Below are 21,954 nucleotides of genomic sequence, written 5' to 3' on the forward strand. Positions count from 1 at the left end.
TACAACCCCTATCTAAGGGAAAAAGGTAGTCCGATGAGGGGATGGAGGATCAGGCCAATAAGGACTGATTGTCCTGAATCAGTGTGCCTGAACCTTTCTTGGAAGCAGGAACCAAGTTTCTTGGCATTGTGAAATCCTGAAAACAGCAGAGAATGTGCTTGGAAGTAGAATCCTAATCATTCTCACAGTCCTCACTGGGCCAGCTTGGGAGGCTAGGATGAAATAGGGTTGGGGGCTGAGTGGCCTGGCAGCTGCTGCTGCTGCTTCTGCTGGGAACAGGCAGGCTTTGTAAAGTCTGGGGAGGTCCAATCTGTGTGAGTCACGGGGTCAGGTTCCCAGCAGGCCTGCAGCCACATGCTCTGCAGTCACCAAGAGTGCCGCACATGGTCTGCAGTGACTGTCCCAAAGTCGCTGTTAGTGTTGGAGCTCCCTTCCTGAGAAAGGGAGCATCTTCTGGGTCTTGTCATCCTCCCCCACCTGGTTGGCACCCCTTTTTCCCTCTTCCTCCCCTGCAGTGCCTATGTTTTTGCTGGAGCCCAGTGAGTTGGCCTTGGGTTCTGAGGATGGGCACTGCTGCCCAGGGTTGGGGAGCGGTGGGAGCCTGCTGCTATTTGCTTCACTGTTCCCTGGACATCCTGCTTTGTATTTGAGGCTTTCGCAGCAGATTAGATGCGGCCTCCCAGGAGCAGTGTTGGGTTTAGTTTGAGAGCATTTCTCTTCCCACACACACAAATCACTGCTGTTTGTTGTTGTGATGGGTGTCAAAGTGTGCCTTCAACCAAAATTGCTGCTCTCTGGCCACATCTGCCAGAAGCTGGATTCAGTGGCTGGGGAGGAGCCCCCCTCCCAACTCCCTCCGGGTCTTGGGACCAGGAAAAGTGTTCACAGGATCTCATACTGTGCATATTTGCCTCCTTGAAGAGGAGACTGTAATATTTCCTAGTGGCCTTTTGGTGCTGCTGGGAAAAGGGGGAGCAAGTTGGGTTTACTGGATGTATATGTGTGATTGCACCTTGTGTGCTTGGCTGTCAGCTCCCAACATTCTCCAGCTCCGTGGCACAGTGGGGCCCCAGGCTCTCTCATAGGTGGGCATGGGCCATCCTGTCCTCAGGAGCACAGGTACCCACAACCCACCAGGGCCAACATGGAGCTGACCTGCCCAGCTTGGGGGCTTCTGGGCACTGCTCCCTGGTGCCTGCAGGGGAGCTCCCCATTCTGTGCCCTCCTCCTGCCCAGTGTGGACTGGTTCACTCCATTCAAGTCACTGCTTTTGCTGGCAAAGTGGTCTATGGTCCCGGCCTAGAGGGTCTCAGTTCATACGTAGCCATTGCTCCCTGGGGACGTGGCTGCTGCAAGGCAAGGTGGGGCCTGCTGATTTTCAGAGGAGGCAGGGAGGGAGGAGTCAGTTCATCTAAGCTGGGTCCTGCCAAGTGCAGGACACTGACATGCACTTACTCACTTCTTACCGTAAATCCATGCGGCAGGCCCTGTTATCCCCATTTTGCTAAACGAGGAGCCTGAGCTCTGAAGTCGAGAGCTTTGTGCCCAGTCTTGGAACTGGTTCTCTGTGGAGCAGGCTCCTAGCCCTTCCTCCAGGTCTGTGCAGCCCACTGCCCACTGAGAAGCATGCAGCCCTCTAAAGAAAAAGGGTCTTTCGGCAGGGCAGCTGCAGTTCAGCTGTCTGTCTGTCAAGATTGGTTCCTTAGTGTGAAGGTGCCTGGGCTGGGGGTCAGGAGACCTAAGTAGAGTCCTGAATCATATTTATTTTCTAAATGAATCCTCTCTCCAGGATTCATTTACCCTATCTGTGAACTGAGAAGCTCGATGAACTCCTGAATGCATCCCTAAATTTACTCCGTCTCTGAACTGAGAAACTTGATACATCCCCGAAGGATGTAGTTTTACAAGTCACCTGGCTTACCCAGCCCACAGGGCTCCATTTCTTTCCCTTTCTCCATCTCCAGAGTGCCCCCTGCCTGCTCCAGGCTGGTTTTGCCTCTCCTGGGACACTGGATGTTCTTTGCATGTGGGTGTGGGGACCTCTCCCACATCCAGCCTGCTTGTGTTTTCCTTCTTGGTGCTAACTGGCTTCTACCTTTGTCTCCATCTCCTCTGTCTCTGCTCTTGGGTAGCTGACGGTAGGGAAGGTATCCAGTGGTATAGGGGCTGCAGCTGAAGTCCTGGTCAATCTGTACATGAATGATCACAGGCCTAAGGCCCAGGCCACCTCTCCAGACCTGGTAAGGATGTACCCCCCTCAGCCTTCACCCTCAGACCTTGGCTCCGGCTCCTAGGGAGGTCACATGGGAGAGGAGGTCCAGGCCCACCCAAGGCTCCCCTTCTAGTGGAACAGTGCAGAAGGCAGAGGAAAGCTGCATTTCCTTACAGACAAACCTCACTTGGCTCCCTTGTGAGTCATTTCACAAGGCAGAGCATCTTCCCTACTGTGTGGGGCTCTGGCAGACTCAGTGAAAAGGCCATGAGAGGCCATCCATACAGTCAGATGTTGCTTATTGTCAATGTTTAGTGCCCAATCTGAGTAGCCCTTTTCACTGGATTGAAAATTCAGTAGGGGAGAAAGCACCCCTTTGCTTTGCATTCTCCCTTTCTCCAAGGAGGCCACTCACAGCCATCACTGATTTGAATTGACAATTCTTTTGTTTTCCTTTTGCACCTTTCCCTGGAATCACCCGCTCTCCCCTGCCCTGGCCCTTACCCTTCACCCTGTGTTTAGGATTTGATTGGCAGTAGGATGTAGCCCCTCCCTTTTCTGCAGTTCTCTTGAACAGCTCTGATGCCACACGCTTTCCTTGCCTGACCCAAATCACTGCAGGGGGACAAGGATGTATAAAACATTCTTTCAGTGGCCTCACCGTAGATCCAGGCAACACTTAGCCCCTGGGGCCAAGTCCTGGGACAGTCACTGGGCAGGCCTGTTTGTGAAGGATGCCCACTCTGTCAGACCAGAAGCCCTCATTCCCACTGCAAAACCAGAGCAGCCAGCATGGAAGGACCCCGGCCCCAGTCCCCTTGTTGCTGGCTGGCCTTCTGGAGTGGTGTGAACAGCAGCCCCTGCAGGGTGAGGGTGTCTGCAGGGAGCAAGTCTCCCACCCGCACTCCTAGCTGTAGTGCATGCAGTGACACAAGCAGCAGAGAGAAGCCTGCGAGGTCTCCATGATTGAGGCCGGAATCTAAACTCCCAGTCTCCATCTGAGGTGTTAGTGGTAGTCAGTGGCAGCCCTAACACACTGCTGTGCTTTCCCAAATGCCCTGTGTCCCCAGGAATCTCTGCGAAAGGCCTTTCCCCTGAACCTGGGTGGCAGCGACACCTGTTCCTTCTGTAAGAAGCGCGTGTATGTGATGGAGCGTCTGAGTGCAGAGGGTCACTTCTTCCACAGAGAGTGCTTCCGCTGCAGCGTCTGCGCCAGCACCCTGCGCCTGGCTGCCTATGCCTTCGACGTTGATGAAGGTAACCCCAAGGGGCCAGGGACAGCACTGGGCCCTGGCTGGGGATCCTGTCCCGCTAGAGGCTCTGGGCTGCTCAACACTTCCTGGGGCATATGGTGTCTTCAGAAAGCTGTTCAGGGAGCAGGAGAGCCTGTTAGGCTGCCTGTGGTGAGCAGGGGTCACTGAGAGAAGAGGAGGCTGGGGTACCTGGGGTGCCCCAGCATGGGTGGGCAGCAACAGTGTGCTGAGAGCTTTCTACTCATTCAGTCTCATCACCTCCCAATCCCCCACGTGGTGGCGAAAAAATTAAACCTGATAACCTAGTAACATGCTGGATACCACATCTGGCATGTAATAAGGGTTCAATAAGTGATGGCATACTAATGTTATGATTTATGAAGTGTGTTTTATAAGAATAACCATAATAGCAGCATCCCCTCTGATAAGTGGCCCACCAGAGGCCATTAATGAAGGAATCACATCATTGGAATGAGCGATTATTTTTTATTTTCAGCACTTGGTCTTACACTGTCATATAATGTGAGGCAGGGTAGCACGCTGTTCATACTGCCAAACCCTCAAATCCTGGCTGCACCCCTACCAGCCAAGTAACCTCAGTCCCATCACCTCACCTCTGGGTCCCTATTTCCTTGTCTGCAAAATGAGAATAGTAATAGTTCTTAGCTCATAAGGTTGTTGTGAGCTTGTTGACATGAATTAATTCATGGAACTATTTAGAAAAGTGTCTGGTATCCTACAGAAGTTTTACCTATTCTGATCATTATTATTGTCACTATTGTTATACTGTGGTAGCAGTGAGCAAAGAAGGCTTTTCTGGAAAGCATCCAATGGTCCTGGCCAGTGGCCTTCACCTGGGTCCTTTCCTCCCCTTCACTGCTGCCATCTGCTTTGAGCCTTTCCCACCCCCAGGGGTCCCAGAAAGGAAGAGCAATTAGAAATGGTACTGATCCTCAAAGCTGTCCATTTTACTGCCTGGCAACTGTCCTTAGGAAGAGACTTGGCTTCGGTGTGATTTGGGGATTATCTGAGGGTTTCATCCCTATCCCTGGGAGCACGCCTGCTGCTGCAATCTGCCTCTGGGCCAGCAGGGCATCCTGCTGCCATTTCCTTAGGCAGGTGACAGAAAGCACTTCCCAAGTTTGAGCCATCTTGGGCTTATTCCCCTTGTTGGCATTTTCTGACTTAGAGAGTGGCAGGCACTTGGCTTATGTCTGCTCTGGCTCTGGCTTACAGGAGAAAAGCCTGTGTGTGCATGTGTTTCTTTTTAGGCAAGTTTTTCTGCAAGTCTCATTTCATTCACTGTAAAACCAATACTCAGCAACGGAAGAGACGGGCAGAGTTGAAGCAGCAAAGAGAGGTATGTTTTATCTTTACAGTGCTGGTGGGTGCCACAGCAAAGGCTCCTGGGTAGGAGGTTTTCAAGGGCCCCTCCAGGTTATGGCCCTGGAGGGATTGAGACTCACAGATGAAGAAGAGAGCCAGTACTCTGTGGCGTTTGCCTCAGCCTGTTGAGCCAGCCTCTGGGTTTGTCCCATTAGAGACAGCTCCTGGGAGAGTGGCTGTGCTGACTTCTAGTGAAAAGCCCAGAAGAGCTTTCCATGTGCCAGGGAGGGGACTGCAGCTCAGATATGCAAAAGCTACATGTTCCCCCATGCCTGGGTTCCATGTGCCCACAGAACACTGTTTGCAGGAATGCCTGGTAGGAGGCTGACCTTTCCATAAGCCCTTTCCCCAGGCTCTTAGATGTCAGCAAAGTGACCGACCTGCTGAATGTGTGGCCAGCTTGTGATAGCGCCCCCTCTGGCCGCTCTTAGCAAATACCTTTTCTATGGCTTGATTGAGCCCCCATCACCAGCAAACACCCACAACTTACCGACTTTTTTCTGGTTGCACAAGTATTATAGGTTTAATGTAGAAAAACAGGTAAGTAAATGAGAGTACAGTTGACCCTGAACAACCCAGGGGTTAGGAACGCTGACCCCTGCACATTTAAAAATCTGCATATAACTTTTGACTCCCAAAATCTTACACCACTAATAGCTACTGTTAACTACTGTTACCACCACTACTAATAGCTTCTAGTACCACTGTTGACCAGAAGCCTTACTAAAAACATAAACAGTCGATTAGCACATTTTGTATGTTGTATGTCTTATATTCTATATTCTTAGAATAAAGTAAGCTAGAGAAAAGAAAATGTTTTTTTTCAAATTGTTGTAAATCTCCAAAAACTTTCCAGTATATTTGTTGAAAAGGATCCACATGTAAGTGGACCCGTGCAGTTCAAACCTGTGTTGTCAAGGGTCAACTGTATAAAGAAGGAATGTTAAATAACCCATCAGCACTCTACCCTGAGAAAACCATAATTAACATTTTGTAGCGTTTCCTTCCAGACTTCTTTGTATGTGAATGTATTTTAACTCAGCTAGAATCGTATTGCCAGTTTTATATCCTTTTTTCACTAGCAGTACATCAAGAACAGTTTCCCATGATATTAAAAATTCTTTTGGAGCATAATTTTTGATGCCTGCGAAAGACAGGTGATAATTTAATGAATCCCATATTGTAGGATATTTAAGTTTAATTTTTTTAATCTTATAAATATTTTTACAATAAACACCATTGTCTGCACATCTTTATCCATATTTCAAATCATTTCCTTGGGATAGATTTTATAAATGGGGTTGCTGACTCAAATGGGGTTGCATGTGTGTTTTGAAAACGAGTGGACCCTATGGCCAATCTGCCCCCAGAAAAGTCATGCCCATAGTCAGCCTCCTTCAGCAGCGCATGGGGCTGGGATTATTTGGGAGGACTACTGGCAAAGCGCAGGGCCTGCCACGTTCACCTTCTGTTGTCTCTCTTTGTCTGATCGACGGTCCTCAGTGAGAGTCATGGACTAAATGCCTTCCCTTTACGTCTTTCTCAGGTGGAGGGTATGTGGAAGGAGCAAGAAGCCCTTCGGCGAGACAGTCCTGCGGAAAGTTCTTGTGCAGCTGCAGCCATCAGCACGCCCGAAGGCAGCCCCCCAGGTATCACCGATTCCTTCTTTAGGAAGGCGCTAAGCTGGCCTCTCAGGCTGCCCGGGGCCCTGCTTCACATTCCCCGGAGCCTGCTTAACTGGATTCAGGGACTCCTACGTGCCACCATCCAGCATATCAGGGACAATGCTTACAACTACTGCTACACTTACGAGCTCCTGAGCCTCGGACTGCCCCTCCTCTGGGTGTTGTCCGAGGTCCTGGCTTCCATGTACCGGGAGTCCCAGGAGTCCCTCGAGAGCCTCTGCAACTGGGTGCTCAGGTGCTTCCCGGTCAAGCTGCACTGAGGTGCCGGCCACCCCACAGTGCCTTAACATTTCCACTTCAGAGGTGGTGTGTTTGTAGTTAGCCCAAGCACTGGCCAGGGAGCCCAGTGTTCTTTAACCATTTAGCTCAAAACCAAAGAGTCCCATTGGCCACCTGCGGCTGGCCTCCTCAGGGTGAGCATCTGCTCACGGTGCTGAGGCCAGACACCATGAAGGATGTTTTTTTATAGCTTTGTACTTCTTTTATACCAAAGCGAGCCATATTTCTAGGTTTACATTTCTTTTTTTAACTTTTAATATGCCATTAGAGAAAGCATTTTTTTCTATGAATGTCAATTTTTCTAAACCCAAGTTGAAGTTTGTAAGTGGTATTACAGAGCCCTTCCACACTGCAAGCAGTTATAACAGTCACTGTCTGCAATGTTAATGATCTGGGTTTCTTATCAACAAAAGTGAATGTGCCATCTTTGGACCAATGCCTTTGAATTATGTACCCAGATGCTACTTGTCAACAGGGGGCAATTTATGGCAACATGAAGCATAATCATTTCAGAAGGAAAGAGGAGAAGGGCAGGTTTAAACAGCAGAATTAAACCCACAAATGCACAGGTCAATGTGTAGTTCACTATTCTCTGTCCTCCTCAGAGGGAGGAGAGGACTGTTTTGCTCCCTTGTGTTGATATAAAAGAGTAGCTTATAGGTTTTTTCCCCTATTCCAAATCCCAACCAAATGACATGGAACCCTGAGGTTTCAAGTAGATTGCTTTAAACACACACTTTCCCTTCCCACTAGTGAGCAGTGCAGTGAAAGCCTATTGGCACCAGACCATGCAAAGCTGTGCCAAGCTAGTGCAGTGCTGCAGAGGAGCTGTATCAGCTGCTGGCACTGACGAGGAGCTATGACCTGGGGGCTTCCCATCAGGGCCCTGCCCAGGCTGCAGTCTGAACCAAGACCGTTTAAAGTCCATAATGGTCAGCCTATGCAGTAGGGGGAACTGCCATCCCACGTCATGGCTTTTGGGATGGAGGGCCTTTGTTAGCGCCTCAGGATATTTATTTCTGGGAAGTGTGGCCTGCCCAGTGAGCATTGCTTGCAGATGTCCTGGCTGCCTTGCCACTCGGCTACCATGCATATTTGGTCAAAACAGTCAGAAACCATTTATTTTCACACTGTCCTAGCAAAGGAATGTATCTGACCTTCAGGGAAAAGCTCTTTTGTGTCTTGATTGGCAGGGGAGGATGGCAATGGAAGCTGTTTATTGACTGATATAAAAGAAATATACCTTATTAGGGCCACAGCAGGTACTGGGCCTGCCTGTATCCCTCCCCTGGGCACCGGGGGAGGCCTCAGCTCTCTCCACTCCACCTTGCTTGGACATCCACGGCTGCTGGGTCTGGTTAAACAATGGAGAGGCTGATAGAATAAGAGGGCACTCTTCTGTGCTCGACGTATCTGGAGTCACCACTCTGGAGACAGCTCTATGCACCTGTCCCTCTAAAGATCCCCTATGAATTAAGTAAGAGTGGAGCCTGGTGTGGGTTATGAGCCAGAGCCCTTGAGGGCTTTGAGATGATAAATTTCTACAGGGCAGGAGGAAGGGGGAAGGTGTTTTTATAAGCACTTCCCTGAAGTCTTTGGGTAAAACCAGGGCATTGCTGTAGGCAATTCTGTGGGAGCTGGCACCTCTTACCTTATTGGGACTGTTCTGTCTGATGACTTGCATTGTGTTTTTCCACATTTTTGCTGGGATTTTAATGTTCAGCATGGTAGGAGGAGCCCTTGCTTCATTTTATGTCTGAGCATAGAAAGCAAATTGTCAAGGTTATGATGTGAACACTTACACAGTCTTGTCATTGTCATTATCATCAGCTCAGGGTGGGCTGAGATGCTTTGTGGAATGCTCCATGAAGCCAGAGTTAGCACCTCTAAGAATGTCACAATGGCCATAAAGAGACTGGTTTGAATTACTCTGGTGAGACAGGGTGTGCCTGTCGGAAGCCTGAGATGTTTGTTATGTTCTGAGACTTTGAACCTTTCTGGTGGGCAGCACCAAAACACATGGGTGGATCCCAGGGCACAGATGCCTCTGAACCCTCAGAACATATTCAAGAATGAATACGAGACACTAGAGTAAAGTGAGGGCAGACAGGATATCGAGGGGCAGGAAGTCATGAGGGCGCGGGTGGCCCTGGGTGGAGAACAGTAGAGTGGTGGTGCGTGCAAACTGCCCTGGTCACGCACATGAGGAGCTGGTCCCCACCAGAAAGGTTCAGCTCTCCTAAGCCAGCGGTGATCTGTGGAAGGGAAGTTTCCCTTTTTTAATGGTTACCTTATTTTCAACTCCTGTGCCTTCTGGATTTGTCAGTCATTTTCCTTTTTTTCCCAACTAAACTCTCTTTTCTGTCTCTCTTTCCACCCTTACACTGTGGCCATCAGTTCATTTCAGCCTTCCAGTGCTACACCCACTTCTTGGCTGACACACTCCTGCTCTGAGGTGACTGGTTTTCTTGCCAATTTTCAGAGTGGTACTGACCCCTAACCTGCTTTCTGCACCCCGTGCTCCCCACCGTGGTACTGGTTGTACTAAGTGCGCATGTCTTGCATACTAACGGACTTAGTCAGTTGTATGGTCTGTTAACAGTGTTGGTCAGTGTTCAGCTTGAAAGCCATTTCCGATTCCACTTACCTCTGAGCCGGCTGCCCTGTCCACACCGGGTGCATGCCCCGCCTCCTGTCTGTTCCCCTTGCGGCCTGCATGCATGCTTTTACAGTTGCACTTAGAAAGCCATGTGCCTTCCTGGGAGGGTTACCCTGACTGAGGCAGCACCATCCAGAGGGTTTTGTCACCTTTGAAAAGAACTCTTATCTAGCAGCCTCTGAAAGAGCACACAAAATACAAGCGTTTTCTTAAATTGGTTCTAATACAAAGATTATTGATGCTATTGGTTAAAACCATAGGTGGTTCTTTTTAGAGGGATTTAAAAAAAATAGCTCTCAGCCTTCATCACAAGCTTGACCCATGCTCCATATGGGTATATACACGTTCTGTATTTTGAACACGTAATCACAATTTTCCTAACAAATCCTCCCTCTACTGCAGCCTGTATTTCAGATCCAAGGCTTTTGCTCTGGCTCTTCTTATCTCTCTTGGCTCATAAAGCCCTATGTGATGCAGAAGCTTCAGCTACGGTAGTCATCAGCATAGGCTGGAGATGGCTTTGAGATCTGACTCACTTCAGCCCCAGGCTTGGGTCAGTCAAGTTTCAGTGCCCCTGCTCAAAACACATTTTGCTGCTCACTTATTACCTGGAGCAGTAGAACATTCAAAGTGCTCTTAAAGAGAAACACCACACTAAGTGTGGTGGAGCTGCTAGAGGCCCAGCCTTGCAGTCTAAGGCTGCAGCTGGTGCCTGTCCTGCATGCGGCCCAGAGCCCTGCTGACCTCGTGGCCTGCCTGCACAGCCCTGCATGCTGCACTGCTCGTTGCACTGGTGCAGATCCCAGCCAGTACGAAGTCATTGCTCTTGTCTTATCTTCTCTTGCAGAGTCTCCCTCCCTTTATAAAATGTCAACCAAAGAGGGCCCTCCTCCCCTCTCAGCCTCCTTTTTAGCGAGCCTACCCTATCTCAACATAATGCATGTTTGTGACATTTGGTAGTCATTTACAGTGCCACATGGAACCCTGTATTTTGCACACAGCAAACAATGTTTAACTTTATTTATGGTATTTGATGCTGTAAATGAAAATAAATATGGTTCTTTATAAAGCTCATCGTTTCCTCTCTTCTTTGCTGTGGAAGCTGCTCAAACCTCAAAAACGGGTTGGTTTAGGGGGTCCATCTTCCCTAAACTGCTGGCGGGACTTGCATTTGTGGTTATGTGGGACTCTTTGGGGCTATGCTGGGTACTCTGAAAGGAAATATTACCCAGGGGTAATATTTGGAAAATGTCACCAATGCTCCTGGGCTAGGCTTTGTGGTTGCTTTCTTGAAAAACTCATGGTATTTTTCTGCTCTAGATGCTGGGCATAGCTGGGTGAGGGTCAGTGTCAGCTCAGGTGTTAGGAACAGACTGTCTTAACAGTCACTTGAACCCATTTTTCCCCATACATCCAAGCCATGCACCTGTAGGAAAACTTACACTAATTCAGCCTCCTATGTAACAAATGTTGCTCTTGCAAATTTTATGCTGGTCCATATGAGTGATGGGTGAAAGGTAAGGAGGAAGGCCTGGACATTTGTTGCAGGTTGGCAGTGAACATAGCAAGTTTGCTCATCCAGATGAAGTGCCATTTGTGATCCTAAGAGACCTCCCTTGCCCCCACAGCTTAAGGTTGGTCGCTCAGCGTCATAGGCTACAAGGCTCTGCCCATAGGGCCACTCCAGTGGTAGCACCCATAGTAGGCTCTGGCCCAACTCCAAGCTGGCTTTAAGGAATGCTTTTGGAGTTTCACATGACTAGTCTAGGCAGTGCCAAAGAAATCTGGTCTTCAGCCTCTCTATGGTGGGATGCCCACCACTGCCAGGCTGGATGTAGCTGGGCTTCTGACATTGGTATGAATTCATCTGTGAACTTCATGAGGGCCCTTGTACCCCCAAAGGGGCATCTCTGGGGCCCTGGGCCTCTAGACCCAATTGCTAGTGCCTCAAACTGTCTTCAGAGCCACCTGGGGTCATGACCAAGAGTCTGTACTCTACCAGGCGAGACACTCTTTCCCTTCCATGGAACGAAGAGTGTTAGGAACTGAGGTCAGGAGCTGGGTTGGGCAAGTGACTAATTCTTTTATTCAGTCATCTCTTCAAGTATTTGCTTCAAGAGTGCCCACCATGCCCTAGGCATATTCTAGATCCTAGGGATGTAGCAGTGAACCACACAAAGCCCCTGCCCCTCTCCGAATCTTGAAATGTATGTATCCCAGTGTTGTGGACTACACTTGATTTGTTTTACTTATTTGTGCACGCATTTACTTGCTTATCTGTTCATGCATTCGTTTGTTTACTCAGCTAATATTGACTGATCATCTGTGGTATGCTGGGAATATAGCAGGGAGTGAAACAGACAAAAGTCTCCACTTTTTTGGAGCTTGTAGTTGGTTTTGACTCTTTTATTTGAAGTTGGGTTAAAGCAACATTTTCCAAAGTGTAGCAATGGAACACTAGCTCCAAGAGGTGCTTTATGAATAAAGGATTCCATAGTCACAAAGTTTGAGAGATGTTTTAAACTACTCATGCCAGTCCTCCCAAATCTTGGAGATCCACAAGATCTCTTAGCATTTTGAAGTCTCAGAGGAGTCCTCCAGGAAAGAAGCATAATTAACTTTGTTTTGTTGGACTTTCTTATATATATTTGAAGGGTTCTTTTTGTTTAGGGAGAGTTTTTTGTTTTGTGTATTTTATTCTATGTATACATTTGATAGAATATTCCTTAATCCAGAAACTCTTGATTAAAGCCTTAAAATAAAATAATAGAATTAAAATATTAAATAGAATTAAGTATTGATTAGGTCATGGGGTAGTAACTAAGCTTTAAAACCTCTGATGGAAAAATTTCCATAGGAAAAACATGACACAAATCTGGTTATATACATTTTTAAAACTGAATGTACAACCATAAAATTAAAAATATTCAATAGGCAGGCAGACTGGAGGAAAATCTGAATTAAATGCAATAACAAAGAAGTTCATTGCTATGGCATTTAAAAAGTTCTTGCAAAGAAGGTGTTCCCAAGCACCTTGCACAGTGTAGGTGATCAGATATTATTTGTTAATTAAAGATCCAATGATAAATGGGCAAAGGCTATAAACAGACAGTTCACACTCAAATGCTGAAAAGGAAAAGGAAACATTTACAAAAATTTTTTCTTGGCTTTCCAAGGAATATAAATTATATTGTACCTGCTGACTTAGTAAAGAAAAAAGTAGATTATAAGAAAAAATATTAACTTAATCACTAGTATTGAGTAAAAGTAAATAGGGACAATCTTTTCTGGAAAGCAATATGGCAACGATTATTAAGACCCATAAAAGGGCTCTGACCTCTTGGCCCAGAAATCCTACCCCAGGGAAGTGAACCTAAAGAAATAATTCAGCCCAAGAAACAAATATTCATGCATCCTGAATATTAAGTGGAGTAAATGGGTCAGGCAGAGTGTGTGGGCTGTTCTTTATTTCTATTAATTCATTCACTTTTACATTTTTTCCTTTAATCCCTTAAATAAGAAAAACAAATGACTGCTGACCAGGACCAGCTGTTACAGATTGAGCACAATCTCTGTGCTAGGCACAGGGCAAGCACTTTATGTACAGTACCCCATTAGCTTTTCACATCCTCGTGGCAACCGTAAACTCAGCACTGCCATAAAGGAGTTCTCTGATAGCAGGGAGGTGATCTAGAGCAGTATCTTCAACTATAAAGGAACAGAGAGTCACACGGCCCAGGCCAGCAGTCAGACTGCTGCTTTCAGGAGAGCCTTGGCACATGGGAAGGCCCTGTACTTAGCCTAAGACCCAGCAACTTTGTACTGACTCAGTGGCACTCGTAAGTCCCTTCTGTGAACTGGGCTGACGATGCCTCTGGCACAGGACTTTGTGAAGTTAAAATCAGCTGGCATGTCCAATATGGCGCTCAGAGAGTTCTTGCTGAGTGCTTGATAGCACTTTCCTGGTTTTGTGCTGCAGGGAACACCTTAAGGGAAACTTATTTTAGGCACCCTAGGTCAGCCGGGGCTCAGAGTGCCTGACAGGCCTTTAGGCTGGGGCTAAACACAGGTCTCCATTCATGCTGGGTTTGTGCCATCTATTTTTTTCTGTTTCTGATCCCCTATCCCTCTTAAAGGTATCTGGTCACTTCCCTTCAGACCCCAGCCTCAGAAATAAAGCTCCCTTTTCCCCGGTCACCTGCCAACAGGACTTCAGATCTGCTTTTGTGAGTGCCTGGGTCTCAGCAAAGAGGGGCTGGCCTCCATGTTCATTAAGATGCCTACTGAAAGCCTCCAACTTAGACATCCTCCTCCAACTCCAGGTCTTCCCCTGAAGCAGACTCTACCCTTGGCCTTTTTAGTTGCTGGAAATGGCATTTCCATACTTCTTGTTGCTCAGCTCCAAGCCTTGGAGTCATTCTTGACTCTTCTTTCTCTTGGCCCCACATCCAATCCATTGGTGAATTCCCAGTACAGCCAGACTCTGTCCACTTCTTACCACCTCTGTGCTAATATCCTGGCCTCTGCCACTGTCCTCTCTTTGGGGGTTATTGCAGTGGCCTCCTAAGAGAACCCCCTGATTCTACCTTGCTCTGCTCAACCTATTTTCAACACAATGGTTGGAGCAGTCCTTTCAAGACTTAAGTCAGATCCCTCCACTGCTCAGAATCTCCAGTGACTCCCCAGCTCACTCAGAGTAAAAGCCAAAGGCATTCTGTGGGCTCAGATGCCTCCGTATGGTCTGGTGCCTGCTGCTCTGACCTGCTCTTCCACTCTCTCTCATACTGTGTTTTAGCCACACTGGCCTCCTTGAACACCAAGTGTGCTCTGCCTCAGAACCTTTGCTCTGGACATTCCCTCTGCCAAGAACACCCTTCCTTAGTATCCTTCTGGCTGACCCTGCCCTTTGTTCAAACCTTTGTTCCCATGCCTGCCTCCCAGTGGGGTCTACTTTTAATACTACAAGCTGCACCCCCACCTCTCCTGATCCCCCTTACTCTACTAGACAGCATTTATCACCTCCAACCAACTTATGTAAATCCACTTATTGATTACGTGTATTGTGGTGTTTCCCTATTGCTAGAACATAAGCTTCTCAAGGGCAGGGGTCTTTGTTTCTTTTGAGTACACCTATAACCCCATAGGGAAGAACAGCGCTTGGCAATCAATGACCCTCGATAAATATTTGTAGGATAGATAAAGGCCCTGCGTCCCCGTCAGGACCTCGGACTGGGGATTCTGCAGCTGTCTCAGGCCCGGGAAGGTCTTGTCGGTCAGTGTCAGTCGTGGCTCAGGAGGGAGGACCTGGAAGAGAGTGACTTTGGAGCATGTGTCCTGCTACCTCCGCAGAGACCGCTGATGGATTGGAAGGAGGGAGTGTTGATTTTGCTTCCATTCTGCTTCCCCAGGGGTATGATCTTCACATACCATCCCTCACAGAACGGGGTGGCCCCTGGGACTTGTGGAGGGGCCCTCTCAGGAGGTGGGCCTGAGGTTGGCAGTACAGAGCAGTTCCAGGGGGATCCCCTCAGGCACCAAGGCCCAGACCATGGGGTCACACACAGCCTCGCTCATGCCTGAGGTCCTGACACAGGAACCCCGGTGGCAGCCTGGAGACAAGAGGTGGGGTGGGAACGCTGCACTCACCACAGTCTGGGCTGGAGTGGAGCTAAGGCCCCCACCCTGTATTCAGTGGTTGGCTCCGCTTGCTTTTGACCTCCTGACTCTAGACATCCAGCAAGTGCTTGTAACTGAGACCAGGCAGCCGGGAACCAGGGAGCAGGTGTGACCCCCTGCCCAGAAAAGGAAGAAGACTCCTTCATCTTGGGGAACTTGGAAGTGCCTAGAAGATCAGATCTCCTTTCTTCCCATTCTCAACCCACCCGGGGCCAGCTAGGTTGGGGTAGGTCCCCTTGCTGGGGAGTGCACAGGAAAGTGCAAATGGGCAAATGTCCAGGATACTAAGTCTAGAGGGGCCTCTCCACCCTACATCAGGGACTTGCAGCTACACCTACCACTCCCTCTGCCTTGCGGCAGCAGTGAAAAAAGGTCAGCACAGCCCTGGGACACCGATTCTCTGGCCAGGCGGCATGTGCAGAGGAAGGGGCTACTGGCCAAGGCTATTTCGCTTCCTGCTTCTCTGATTGCTGTTGGGTCTCCTTCCCACAAACTTAAAGAATTCTGCACTCCACAACCTCCTTCAGAGAAACTTGGGTATAGGGCCTGGCTGTGGCCAAAGCTGGTGGCTCCAAGCTGGCCCAACACAGTGGGCAGGAGAAGGAGGGATGAAAGAGTCAGGGTCCGAAGGCTGAGATCCCAAGGAGAAAAAGCTAGCTTCCTTGCTGCTTGGGGGCCCTCCGAGCTGTTGGCAGATCCATGGACCCCAACCCCTCTGGCCCTGATAGAAGAGAGGCTGCCCCTCCAGCAGCTCATGCCAGGTTGTGGGCCTGTCAGCAACTGGCGTTTCCCTGCTGTGTGGCCTTTGTCCAGGCAGAGGATTCTGCTGAGACTCGAGGGAGGGGCCCACACTGGGCAAGGCTGAGTGCCCCCTCTGGTTGGCTCTTAGTAGGAGTTGGTCTCTGCCCTGAGGCTACTGCTGGGGCCAGGCAGGGTCCTGCAAGTAAGGCCATCAGCCCTGGTTCAGGGCAGCTGAGAGGGGCCTGTGCATCCACACATCTGCACACAGGCAGGCCCATGCGCCCAGCCTGGGGATGCCTGAAAAGAGTGTGGCTGGGCCGGGTGGCCACACCCTATAGTAGAGGATGGCTCCGAGGCCCAGGGCTGCCTGTCAATTCCCTCACCCAGTGAAGACCCCTGGAAACTGGCTTTCCTGGTATTACACCCTGCGGCGTCACTCTCAGGAGCCCCCAGATGGCAGCTCTGCTATCTTTAGGCATCTGTACCCTTATCTTTTAAAGGGACCTGCATTGCAAAAGGCCTTGGTACTGGCATAGATAAACATCCCCCCAATTGGGCCAACCCCTGGGTGTAGGTGGAGGGAATGCCTGACACAGGAGCCTTCCCAGGACCCTCCCCATCCCACTGGGGGCTTGTCAGTGTTCCCTCAGTTGTCACATTCCACCTTCCAAGAGGGTGGGGAGAGTTCTTTATGCTTAGTGTCCTGGACATTTGCCTGTTTGCTCTCAGATGCTCTCCCTGCCCTTCCCCTGCTCTGCTCTGTATTACAGAGTTGTGTTCCCTTTACCTGAGGTAGATTTCCCAGGCTCCTTTGCAACTGGTTTCCTGTTAGGTTTGACCATTGGGATATACTGTGGGACAGAGGAAGGCAATGGGTATTCCTTCCATCTCTCTGGACTGCAGACAGTGGCTCCGTCTTCTCGGTGGTACCCACTCCTAACAGTTGGCCTTGGCCTCTGGACTCCCATTGTCCCTCTTGCCAGTGGCTTCCTGCCATTGTTTGTCTCTGGGTTGCTGCATGATTTCCATTTAGCTTTTCAGCTTATCCAATACCATCATTATTAGTTTCCTATATTAACTTTCCTGTTGAATTCTCTGTCTTGGGTTCTGTTTTCCTGACTGGATCCTGATAAACTCAGTTTCCTCGCTTTTTTTAAACCTTTGCCTTTGGACAGAAAAGTAGGCAATACAGCAAGGGACTTTTTTCACTGCCAGAGCCAGAACAGTCTCTGGCAGTTAGGAGCTGTGTGACCTTGGACAAGGGAGATCATGCTCCTGAATTCCAGTTTCGTCATCTATAAAAGGGGCTTAATGCCAATACCTAGGAGAATGTATTGCTTTGTTGTGGTCAGGAGAGGGCTTCAGGACTCAGCTGCTGGGGGTGCTGTGTGAACCTAGACGTATCCCTGAATACTGCCTGGCTCTTCCCCTGGAGTCTCATCTTTCACCAGAGCAGGGGTCTGGCCAGAGCGCCAAGAAGAGACTGAGATAACCAGCTCCGAGCAGACCTGCTTCCCTCCAGGAGGGCAGGGGCAGCTGCCCTGGGAGGTGCTGGATCGCTCTTGCCGCCCCCATGCCCTTCCTCCCCTGGCAGCCTCCCATGCCACTGGAGTCCTGGAGTCGCCCGTGAGCACAGATGGCTTCAGGCAAAGTCCAGGACAGAGAGCAGCTGGGCCTGGGGGTGCACAGGTGAGTGCACCCCAGTCCCTCCCCTGGGGCTGGCCAGGCACTGGCTGGGGCACAGAAAGGCTGTTCTGTGCCCCAGTGGCAGCTGATCCAGCCTGCTCACTGGGTGGCTCTGGCTGAGTTGTTCTCCGGACTCTGTATTCTTCCATGCATGCTGCGAGTGTGACCATACCATCCTTTCAGGATGTCGGATACTAGAGGTGATGAACCAACTGCTGAACAGGCTCATGGACACTCGCTAAGGCGCTGGTCCTGCCTCTCCTATCGCCTTTAGGTCACTGCCATTACTAGTACTAGCGCCACTACTGCTACCACACCTGGTCCGCATCGGGGGGCAGGAGTCCTCAGGGGAGTGAAGAGAGGTGTCTGGAAGGAGGAGCTTGAGTGGAGAAACTTCATCCTGGGGCAGCACTGAGCCCCAGAGACCCTGCTGTAGCCTGTGGCCCACCCTTCAGGGGCAGAAGGAGCAGGGTGTTCTCCTTTGGGGCTCTTTCCCTGAGCAAGGTGGTGACCAGAGAAAGGATGAGCTTCTTTCCACAAAGTCTCCATGCCCCAGCATGCCCCCGGCCCCACCCCACTGACATCTGAGCTCCCCTATGAGAGATCTGGCCCTGACCTTGCGTCCTGAGGAATCATCAGTCAGCCAGGGCCCCACCCGTCCAGAAGCCCAGGGAGCCAGCCTGAGCCCTTACCCTGTCCCATCCCTCAGCCCTGATGGCAAAGTAAAAACTCCGTGGGAGGAGGGAGGAGAAAAGCAGGCCCCTGGGGTGCTCCTTGTAGGTTTGGGCTGGTCTCTGAGGTGAAGGGGCCACGGACCTGGTGCCACCACAGCCTGGCACAGCTCACCTCCACCCCGTTCTGCCTGGCTGCTGCCGACTCCCTCACTCTTCCCTTCTCCGGTGCCCGTACTCCGCCATGAGGTCTGCTTGGGGTGGTCCCAGCTGCCTTCCCCCTGGCCCCCTTCCCTCTCCTCGGTTCCCCCAGTGGGTCTCCCACTCGGCAGCCACAGCAATCTTTCTATGAGGCAAACTGGATAATGCCAGTCCCCAGCCTCCAACTCGCCAGTGGTTGCTCATGGACTGAAATCCTCTCTTCACCTTGTCATTCAAAGCCCTTTCTGCTATGATGTCAGTGCAGCCATTTTCCACTGGTTCTGTATAAGTGCCCCTGCCCTCCATCCACTGGACTTCTTCTCTGGCCCCACGCAGCTGGCAGTGCTTTCCCACCTTGCTTGTGCTCACAGAGGCCCATCCACTGACCTTTCCCTTCTCTGTTCAAATCCTACCCAGCCCCAAGCCCCATTGAAGTGGTGCCTTTGCCCAACAGTGTGTATTGCCTGGAACTCAGATCTCCCTCCCCTTCCACCTCACCTCGGCCTCACTCTTAGGTGGCCTACCTTATCACACAGACATCTGTGAACATGCTGTATCTCTCCTGCGGCACAGAAAGAGGTACTTGAAGGCAGAGCATGGCTGATTCATCTCCAAGTCCCCAGCCCAGGCCTGGATCAGAGGAGGATGAAGTAGCATCTGTTGACTATATAGGTATTTGTGCATTCAGTCTACAGGTATACACACCTGTACTCAGATATAAGCCAGGTATAGAGTTGGGTAATTCCAAGTAATAAGCCTCCCAATTTCAGTGGCTTGCAGCATCTGCTTTTCAGGTTTTGGGGTCCATGGTTTGCTGGGTGGCTTTGCTTCAGGCCTCAGGTCCAAGCATCACTGGGGCTCCTGTGGGATTGGTCAGGCCAGGCTCCAGGCCATAGGTTGGCTGCTGATCTGTTCCATGTACCCACAATCACGGACCTAGGCTGGAGGGGCAGTCACCATCTGGGTCAAGTTCTTCTCATGGCAAACTAGCAAAAGTTTCAGTGCACTAGCCAAACAGCAAGACCACTTAAGGTCACTGCTCATGTCACATCCCCTAATTTTCATTGGTCAAAACAAGTTTCCCAGCCAAGCCTCATGTCAGTTGGGTAGGAAAGCATACCCCACTTCCACCAGTGGGAAGGACTGTAGGGTTATAGGACAAAGCACAACTCTGTAGGGAGGGAGCGAAGAACTGGGGACAGATTCCAGCCCAAACTCCCAGAATAAAGGCCACACACCCTGGCATCCATTCATGGTTCTGTTCTACTTATAACATACAGACTGATCTACATCCTCTGATGAAATATATGGCTGTGTGCCAGTGTCTTAAGCTCTCTGTGCACCTGTTTTCTCAGCAGCAAAATTGGGGAAATAATACTTTTCTTAGAAGGTTGTTTGAGGTTTAATACACTCAGTGTATGTTAAACAATTCTCAGTAAAAGTGCTCAATAAAAGTAAGCCACTGCTGTTATTATCACTGCTACTATTACACAGCTAAGCATCCAGTTATAACATCTACTCCCTATATGCCTCCCGTCCACCGCCACACCAGTATAGAATATCCATATTTGTATAACCAAACAGGCAGATGACTGCACCAGGGATTGCAAACTCCCCCATTGGCTGCATCTGCCTATAGAAATGTTTTGTTTGACCAGTACAGTATTTTAAAGCATGAAGTATTTCACATAAAAATACAAATTTCTTGAGCATCTTCACAGATGGCAAATATAGATAGGAAGTAGATAACATCTCCCAAAAAGCGTGGGGTGAAAAGGGGAGAGGGCCCAGATGGAAGTGTGAAGAACTCAGCACTTAGGGGTTGGGTAGAATACTGGCTGGCTGAGATGGATCAGTCAGAGATGCAGGGAGAGAACATGTCCCAGGAGCAGGGAGGGGTGAGGGAGGAAGGGCTGCACGAGGACCCCAAAGCCCTGGGCATTTTGCTGGGGGCAGTTTGAGAGTAGAGGAGGCATAGGCAAGATCATAGGGGATTGAGGAAGGAGTGATGGGAGATAATGAAATGGAGAACATGAGTGTGGCAAACTCTTCCAAGCAGATTGGCTGCAAAGGGGGAAGAAGGGTTGGCTAGGGGCCAAGGGTAGGAATTGGGATTAAAACCATTTTCTTAAACCAGGAAAGGCTTCAACATAGGCAAATACTGATGGAAGAGACCTAATAGACAAAGAAATTACTGACACAGGAAGAGGAGATAATGGCCCTTGGACTGGGCCAGGGTAGGGAACTGAGTAAGCTGTCAGCCTTAGAAAGGAGAAAGAACACCTGCCCCGCTGTGACCAAAGAAGGAGTCCCCAGCTGGTTAGTGGCCAAGATGGAGATGGGGCTCAGTTTGCTTGTTTTGTTCATTGGTTGTCTTATCCAACATGTATTTATTGAGCATCTACTCTTTACTAGGCACAATTCTTAGCAAGAAACAAAAATAGACAAAAATCACTGCTTACATTCTGATCATGGGAGAAAGGTGATAAAATAAATGAGAAGATTGTATAGTTTATTAGAAGGTAAGATGCATATGTATAAAATAAAGGGAAATGGAGAGCACTGGGGGACATAATTTGCAATTTAAATAGGATGTTCAGGGTAGGCCACTGAGAAGGCAACATTTGACCAAAGGCTTGAAGGCAGGGAGAGAGCGAACCCAGTACGAAGCTCTGTGGGGAAAGCGCTCCTAGGAGGAGGCAAGAGAGGCAGAGGCGCAAGGGGCTGAGATGGGGCCTGCTGAGTGCTGGAGGGACTGCCAGGCGGTCACATGGTCAGCGTGGAGACAGTAGTGGGAGGATAGTGAGTGATCTGATTTATATTTTAATGGAGTCCTTTGGGCAGCTATGCTGAGAATAGACTGAGGGGTGGGGCATGGCAAGAGGGAGAGCTGGGAGACCAGTAGAGGCTGTTTATATAATCCAGGCAAGAGCTGATGGTGGCTGGGGCCAGGGTGGTAGCAGAAGAGGTGGTGACAGGTGCCTGGATTCCTGACACATTCTGAAGGGAGAGCCAGCAGGATATGCTGGTAGCTTGGGTGAAGAACGAAAACAGAGAAGTCACAGATGCCACTGTTACCAGCAGAAAGTATTGTATTTCCCTGATTTTTGTCTTCTTGAAGGAAACAAGTCAATCCAGAGACAGACTTAGGACAGTTTTAAACAGCAGGAGTGTATTAAGCAAAGCATAAGTACCTCTGAGAGCAGGCAGTCTGGAAACCAGCAGTAGCCGGGTTATTAGGGTTAGGAGTGACTTTTAAAATGATGGTAAGTCCCTCCCATGTCCTATGTCATTTAATTGACATATTGATTGACACTTTCAGGTTATATAACCTCAGGGCACAGCCGCCTGCCGTAAGTACCTACTGGAAACCCAAGGTCGGAGAGGCAATGCTGCAATGTAAATTCATTACAGTTAGTGTATAATGAATCTTGAGGTAATTCTGGGCCACCTTTTGGGTCTTAGTATGCAGGGGCCAACCCAAGTTAGTGGCCTGGGAGCCCTG

General features: G+C 49.5%; 1 protein-coding gene across 18 annotated transcripts in view; it reads left to right on the forward strand.

Annotated features, from left to right (window-relative positions):
- Positions 1 to 21,954, forward strand: part of MICAL2 (microtubule associated monooxygenase, calponin and LIM domain containing 2) — a 223,832-nt gene that overhangs the window by 136,273 nt on the left and 65,605 nt on the right. For 11 of the 18 annotated variants that reach the window (XM_073216210.1, XM_073216201.1, XM_073216202.1 and 8 more), the window contains 4 exons: positions 2,133 to 2,240; positions 3,283 to 3,469; positions 4,737 to 4,825; positions 6,398 to 6,500. In XM_073216210.1, the coding sequence (XP_073072311.1) occupies positions 2,133 to 2,240; positions 3,283 to 3,469; positions 4,737 to 4,825; positions 6,398 to 6,500 (487 nt within the window). Of the gene's footprint in view, positions 1 to 2,132; positions 2,241 to 3,282; positions 3,470 to 4,736; positions 4,826 to 6,397; positions 10,544 to 21,954 lie in introns of those variants that run through there. The other 7 variants (XM_073216209.1, XM_037026311.2, XM_073216211.1 and 4 more) reach the window with 4 other exon arrangements.

The sequence above is a fragment of the Manis javanica genome, chromosome 11 (genome assembly GCF_040802235.1).
Source record: "Manis javanica isolate MJ-LG chromosome 11, MJ_LKY, whole genome shotgun sequence".
Lineage (NCBI taxonomy): Eukaryota > Metazoa > Chordata > Mammalia > Pholidota > Manidae > Manis > Manis javanica.